The following is a 7,946-nucleotide window of genomic DNA, read 5'->3' as shown; positions in this document are numbered from 1 at the left end:
TTGTCATGCCCATATTTGGTTTTATTCCTGTTTTCATTTCGTCTGAGTAGTAATTCTGGTCACCTGTGTTCCTCCTAATTATCTTGTTATGTCATGTATTTTAGTCCTGGTCTGTGCATTCTGTCTCTGTTGGGTCAACTTTGTTGTCTACATGTGTTTGCTCCAGTTCCTGATGTGGATTATCCCCTGTGTTTCATTGATTAAAGACTGTTAATGTCACTTCGCTTCTCCATCGTTCCTTCCAACAGCGTAGTGACAGAAGACCCAACTTAAAACAGTTAATTCTGCATGTTTTCCCCTCCGTATGTTTTCCGTGTTTATTCAGTGTTTTTTGTTTCCGTTGTGTGTTTCCCCATGGATCCCCTCGCCCGCCCGGAATACCTCCTCCTGCTGGAGCAGGGGGAAAGAGCGCTTGAAGCCCATACAAGACTGTTCCTGGTCCTTGCTAATACCACCTGCTACCCGGACGACGCGCTCTGCGCATTCTACGATGCCAGATTTCGCCACCTTTGTGGAGTGGATTCTGGCGAGAAACGGATCGCCTCTCACCGTCTCTCCCGAGGATGATCTCGCCAGATCCACTCTGGACCCAGAGCCCAGCCCACCCTCTCCCCGCTGTGCGGAGCATGAGCCAGAGCCCACCATTGACGGAGAGCCCGAGCCCGCTGCGACCGACGAGCCATCGCCGCACAGAGTGACAGAGCACCGGATCGCTGCGGAGCCGGAATTTCAAGTGACATCAGTCCAAGTGCGAGAGCTGGCTACCACGCCCGCCACGAGGGAGAAAGCCGTGACCAGTGAGATCGCGGAGAGGAGCTCCACCCACTGCACCAAGACTGAGGGTAAGCTATTGATGGATCTGGGAAAATGACGAGTGGAAGGAGACCTGATAGACTTGTTTACCGATCTTCTCCCTCTCCTCTCTCCTTCGTCGGAGCCCCCAGTCACTCCTGTTTCCACATCCTGCTCAGAGAGAGACTCTGCTCCTCTGTCAGTCGCACTCCCCATGCTGGGAGTTGCAATTTGGTGCGTGTGGGCAGCGCACACCAGCCCTGAAAGCCCGCTCCTGCCTCCTCCACCGCTGTCGTCTGGCAGCCCCTCTGCTCGCCCTCAGCCCACCATCTGTACAGTGCGAGCTCCATGGGTCTGCCATCCTCCATTGTCGTCACCGTGGCTGCAGAATCCCTAGCCTCCGCCTCCACCTCCAGCCTCTAAGCCCCAGACTCCGCCTCGGCCCGTCGACCCAGCAGCTCCACCATGGCTCCTAGCTCCCTCCAGCTCCGCCTTGGTCTTTCGTCGACCATCCGTCGCCTCAGTCGGATCCTCCCCATCGCCCTGGCTCATCGGCTCTCCCTCTCCGCCTCGGACTCCTCCGCCACCTGCTCCGCTGCAGTCGGTTGGCCCCTGGAGTCGTCAGCCCTTCCTCCACCATTGCTCCTCCTTCCGTCGGCTCCCCCGTGTGTCGTCATTACGGCTGTGGCCTGGGTCCCACCTGGCACCACCTGCTCCAAGTCCCTCCTGTCTCCTCCCTGGCTCCTCCCTCTTTCATCACCTCCCTGGTCTCTGTCTGCCGGCCCCCTCCGGGTGTCCGTCCTCCTCCTGAGCCTCCTCCCATGTTCCCACCTGTCCCTCCTTCTGTTGTTGTTACAGTGCGGGACGCGCCTTCCAGGAGCAGGGAATAATGTGACGCCCATGGACTGTTTTGTTTGTTTTCTTTCCCACGTGCTCCATGACCTAGTTTTCCCTCGTGTGTGTCATGCCCGTATTTGGTTTTATTCCTGTTTTCGTTTCGTCTGAGTAGTAATTCTGGTCACCTGTGTTCCTCCTAATTAGCTTGTTATGTCATGTATTTTAGTCCTAGTCTGTGCATTCTGTCTCTGTCGTCGGGTCTTCTTTGTTGTCTACGTGTGTTTGCACCAGTTCCTGATGTGGATTATCCCGTGTTTCAATGATTAAAGACTGTTAATGCCACTTAGCGTCTCCATCGTTCCCTCCGACAGCGTAGTGTGACACTGCCACAGTACTTATGAATATCAAATAGATCATTTCAAAGTAAAGAAATCACACTGAACTGTGTCAAATATAGTAAAATAGAGAGATATTACAGTAAGTTAAGAATATAACAGAATTTCTCAAACACAGGCTTGGCTCATACAGACAAGAATTTTTCTTTGGGCCCAGGCAGAACTGACTCAAGTTCCACCTACTGTGAGAATTTAGAGTTATTATTAGTCTTCAGAAAAAAAATACAAAGGATAGTACCAGTATTTTAGAACAGTTTGTTTCCTGTGCACAAAATATCAGTACACTAATTAAAACCAAGAATCAATGTTCTTGTGTTTTGACAGGATGTAGACGAGGGCACTCTTGATGTGGTTCTTAATTGATTTGTTTGTATACCCTGTGCTTGGGCAAGGCATCAGAGCAAGCTTTTTGCTCCTGGTAATCCCAGTTAATTTTAAAAACTCAAACCCCCCACAGTCATTCAGTTTTGGGTTGGCACCCAGAATGTGATCTCCTTTTCATCACCTACAAAGATATTAGAGCAATTCAAAACTCAGTTTGTTAAAATTATTAAAAATTATTTATACTCAAAATCTGTCTTTAAAGCAACACTATGTAGTTTTTCGACCTTAAAATAATCTCTCTAAAATTATTTCAGTGGTAGAACACCTCTTAACCGGATGAAGTCTACTGCTGCTGCCAGCGGCGTAATTTCCACTGGGGACAGGGGGGACATGTCCCTCCCACTTTTCAAAATTCCATTTGTGTCCCCCCCACTTTCAAATTCGTTTGTTATTATTTTTTAACCGCACGCCGTCATCGCCACGGAAGAGCAGGACACAGATGCGCTCGTCCAGGAACGTCGCGTGCACACTCTAAAGATAGCTCACTGAAAGTTCTAATAAGCGGGTATCGCAATTGCGGCACAGTCAGCGATGAAACACCAGAAGCAGCAACAGATGACTTTAATGTCATCATGGATGAAAAGAAAGAAAGGAGATGTGAGTTGGTTGATTCAGTAAATTAGCTCAGGTCAGGATAATCATATTTTTTTGCCTACACCTGTTGATGTTACCCTAACGTTGACTGAGCTAACGTTAAAATACACTTTATATTTTGGTGTTCAGCCTACACTTCTAAACTACTATAAAGTTGTAATGTTGCTAGGTAACAGACTGTTGTTAGCTAAATATTTAATGTAGAACAGTGGTTCCCAAACTGGGGTACGTGAGGCGACAGAGGGGGTACGCGAGCAAAATGCTGAGTTTTGCGGTGTTACGTGAACGAATCGTTCGTGAAAGTCATTGATTCAATGATTCATTCATAAATACACAACTTGTTTCGTTACTGAATGAACGAATGACTCGATGACTTGCGCATTAAAGGGGACCTATTATGCAAAATTCACTTTTGTAAGGTGTTTGGACATAAATGTGTGTTGGCAGTGCGTGTACACAACCACCCTATAATGATAAAAATCCACCCACTCCTTTTTTTTTAATCCCCATAAATAATAAGCAGTGTCTCCCGATGGCCTATTTTTAGCATTAGTGCTAATGTGACGTCACATTAGCCACAGGCCTCGCCCACGAATGTTGACAGATACTGCCGTTTTAACGTAGAACCGCCCTGAGCGAGTTCACAGCGAGTTGTACACAGTCTGCCATTGCTGCACTGACGAGAATGTCTCCCAAGCGTTTAGGTGTTCTGTAGCTGGATGTATGAATCCACATAGCTCTCTCCTTACTCCCGAAATCTGAGCCGCTGAAGACGATGTGGATTCATTTTGTTTTTGAAGAAAATTCTCCCTCAACTCTACCGAAATTCGTTTATGTCTGCGCGAATCATTTTACACCGGACTGCTTTGTGAATGAGGGTCAGTATAAAGCAGGTTTTGCACAAAAGTTGCTCCTGAAGGATGGAGCAGTGCCAACTGTTCGTGATCCAGCTAACGTTATGCCATCTAGAAGAAGTAAGTATCACGCGTTTGTTTTCCAAATTGCCTTCCTGAAAGAGCTTCTTGGTACTCTGTAAGGCTAATGTTGCTAAAGCTACCATTGTCTGTCTGTTTTCACTGATGCTAGCTTCACGTGCTACCAGAATGATCGTGAATAGGAATGTAGTAGTTCAAAATTGCATATGAAAGCAATGTGAAATCACCCGCTTGAATTTGTCTAGCTCATAATCATATTCGGGACTTATAAAGTTTGTGTTAGCACGCGATGGCACCATGAGACCAGCTATGTTGTTATTTTTATAGCGCCGTGCTCCCCGTCTGTGTAATTCATAAATAATCTGGCAGGGTGCAGAATTCGGCACGACACCGGTTCGAACATATATGGCTGAACACCGCTACTAGCAGTTTCTGACATTTTCAGTGCGTGAGAGAGTGTTTTGTTATTGCTGGTAACAAACTGCACCAGCTCGTTTTCATTTAAAAGGACAAACACAAAAAAACAACGCGTTTTGGCTCATACCCTAAAAATGGTAATTTCAACAAGCTATAAAAAGTGATCTGTACGGTATTTTGAGCTAAAACTTAACATACATACTCTGGCGACATCAGATACTTATTTTACATCTTGTAAAAGGGGGCATAATAGGTCACCTTCGGTATTTTGAGCTAAAACTTAACATACATCAGATACTTATTTTACATCTTGTAAAAAGGGGCATAATAGGTCACCTTTAAAACAGCTACTTTCCACCACCTACTGGCGCTTTTAGTATTTAAAAGAATCACTTTTCACTTTTTATCATCATTTTATTGCATATTACTCTAACACTTTTTTATTTAAAACAATATTAATATTGTATTTATAAAGATAAAAACATGTACTGGAAAGTCCATTTAGGGGGCAAATATAGTCCTTTAATGGAAAAGGTGCAGTCTAAGTGCAAGAGAGGGGGTACGCAGAAGGATGGTAAATGCCTCAGGGGGTACTCCACTCTGAAAAGTTTGGGAACCACTGATGTAGAACATTCTGTGTACCATGAAAATGAGTCCACTTTAAACTGCGCATTTTCTGTCAGCATTTTCCTACTATTATTTTTGGCAGCATTTATCATATTAATCAACTTAATTATTTCCTGGATTTTGTATCACCATAGTCCCTAAATGTATGTACATGCAGGAAATGGGATTCAAATCGAAAACATTTTCCCCCATTTTGTGCCCCCCCCCCCCCACTTCTCAAACCAAAGTTACACCCTTGGCCGCTGCTATCTGAGCAGCCTCCTAGCCGCTAGAACCACACTCTGTAAGTTTCGTCTTCAGGTCGGTTTACACACAGCCCCGCCCATCCCCTGCCAGTGGAAGAGTGCAAACTGCTTTATGGCATATATCACATATTTTACTCATAGCCTGGGTGGAGTTAGCCAACAGCTAACTATAAGACGAAACGATCTAATATGCAAGTCTTAAAACCAACGCCATGGCAGAGCAAATTACAACCTTTGCAAACAATGCTACATACGAACTATGCAAGTAAAAAAACTAGGCAAACATACTACCGTTCTTTTTGTCAACTTTGGAGTAACAATAACTAAAAATATGTAATGTAATTGTAGAACATAGTGTAACACGGGCTACTTTACCTGGTCAGTGGACATGGTTTCCAAACGAGGTTTCTGCATTCGCCGTCTCCGTCAGCTTAGTCAACAAATTCACGTGTATAGCGTTGCCCATGGGCGACACTGGTAACAGACAATTGTGCTTATCAACCACAGCAGAGCAAATTACAACCTTTGCAAACAATGCTACATACGAACTATGCAAGTAAAAAAACTAGGCAAACATACTACCGTTCTTTTTGTCATTGTAGTTTTTTAATTCTGGAGTAACACTAAATAAAAATATGTAATGTTATTTGTAGAACATAGTGTAACACGGGCTACTTTACCTGGTCAGTGGACATGGTTTCCAAACGAGGTTTCTGCATTCGCCGTCTCCGTCAGCTTAGTCAACAAATTCACGTGTATAGCGTTGCCCATGGGCGACACTGGTAACAGACAATTGTGCTTATCAACCACATGGGGGAATCGTAAGCAAAAGTTACATGGTGTTGCTTTAACCTTATCTGAAGCGTTATTACCAAGTCATGGTTACAAATAGAACAAAAATATACACTACAGTTCAAAGGCAACAGCAAGACAACCCATAAAAAGTGCATGGTTTTTCAGCTAGTGGCCAGACAATTGCTCTTGGCTTATTCTTCCTGACTGACCTGCCTCTGGCTTTGTGTATTGTTATGGTCCTTGTCAATATTTATAGCATGAGGCTGCCTGCAACTAGGGCTGGGTGATATGGCCAAAAAAAATAAATCATATCTCTATTTTTTGGCTGAAATGCAATATACGGTATATATATTGGGGGAAGTCGTGGCCTAATTGTCAGAGAGTCGGACTCGTAACCCAAAAGCTTGTGGGTTTGAGTCTCGTACCGGCAGGGATTGTAGGTGGGGGGAGTGAATGTACAGCGCTCTCTCCCACCTTCAATACCACGACTGAGGTGCCCTTGAGCAAGGCACTGAACCCCCAACTGCTCCCCGGGCGCCGCAGCATAAATGGCTGCCCACTGCTCTGGGTGTGTGTTCACGGTGTGTGTGTGCACTTTGGATGAGATAAATGCAGAGCACTAATTCCGAGTATGGGTCACCATACTTGGGCACATGTCACTTCACTTTCACTTTCACTTTCATATATTGGTATTTTCTCCTTGAATATATACTATATATATACTAATATATATATATATATATATATATTCCCATCTTGTGCGCAACAGTAGCACTGCTTTACAATTAACAAATGCATTTACATCATTTGAAAATACCTGCAGAGTCAGATTGAGAATGCTGCAGTTTCTTAAGTGTCATGTGATATTCTGGAAAACAGCAGCCAACAGCTCAGTTTCTTAAGTGCCATGTGATTTTCTGGAAAACAGCAGCCTACAGCTCCCCTCTGACTGGCTGAAATGTAGAGATGCATAATGTGAGTACAAGTATTTAAGACCACTGCATAGTGTACCATAGCAAAAGAACACAGTGCTCCTTCATCATCATCATCATCGGACACATCTCTTACATGATATTCAGCAGAGAACTTTCATTTGCTTTTTGGAATCCAGATTCACCTCAGGTTTGTCAGAATTTACTTTATTACATTTAGGGGAGAGCAGCGAGTGTTGTAATGGGTTGAGTTGTTAATAACTGAAATTGAAATTCCCAATAATAAAAGAAAAATGAAATTAAAACTAGCACCAAAAAAAAAAAAAACTATTAAGCATTGCTTCAAACCGAACTAAAATGAAACCGAAATCATAAGCTATTTTTTTAGTTTTAATTTTTAATACGTTGGTCTACAGCTTCCCCAGGACAAGTGGTTTGGAAAATGAATGGATATTTTTTACATACTTTTACAGAAATTGTATTGCATGTGTGCTGTGCCCACATTCGGTTATGTGCTCAGTTTTTAAGATAAATGGATTATTATCATCATCATCCAATGCATTTATTTTTCCCATCATATAATCATGTAAAACAAAACGAGGTTGACAGCAAAAATCAAACAGACAAAAATATAAATAAATTATAACTAATGTAAAAAAAAACTTGAAAGTGAAAGTGAAAGTGACGTGACGTGGGCAAGTATGGTTACCCATACTCGGAATTAGTGCTCTGCATCAGTGTTGCCAGACGTACGATAATTATCATATTTGTACGATAATTTTGACCTCTCTATGATGTATGATCAATAATGAAAAAAATCCCATAATGTATGATAATTTCATAATTTTATGACAATTCAAATCATGGTAGTTGTAGTCATAGGGCTTCTATATTCATACACGAAATCAGCTCATTACAGACACTCCTAATGCGCTCGTGCACACCTCAGAGTGTGTTAAGAATGCATGAGGGTGCCCTGCTTTAAAGCCAACG

The 7,946-nt window shown here is 43.4% G+C and overlaps 1 protein-coding gene across 1 annotated transcript in view; it reads left to right on the top strand.

Moving 5' to 3' along the window:
* The first annotated feature begins 354 nt into the window (after positions 1 to 354).
* LOC107655768 (interferon-induced very large GTPase 1-like) overlaps positions 355 to 7,946 on the top strand; it is a 62,611-nt gene continuing 55,019 nt past the window's right edge. Inside the window, exons 1-2 of the mRNA XM_016443347.1 lie at positions 355 to 550; positions 636 to 842. Of these exons, the coding sequence (XP_016298833.1) occupies positions 355 to 550; positions 636 to 842 (403 nt within the window). The remainder of the gene's footprint in view (positions 551 to 635; positions 843 to 7,946) is intronic.

Source organism: Sinocyclocheilus anshuiensis, unplaced genomic scaffold, assembly GCF_001515605.1.
Source record: "Sinocyclocheilus anshuiensis isolate Anshui unplaced genomic scaffold, SAMN03320099.WGS_v1.1 scaffold1611, whole genome shotgun sequence".
Classification (NCBI taxonomy): Eukaryota; Metazoa; Chordata; class Actinopteri; order Cypriniformes; family Cyprinidae; genus Sinocyclocheilus; species Sinocyclocheilus anshuiensis.
Note: the sequence above shows the minus strand (reverse complement) of the source record. Positions and strands in the feature narration are given on the sequence as shown.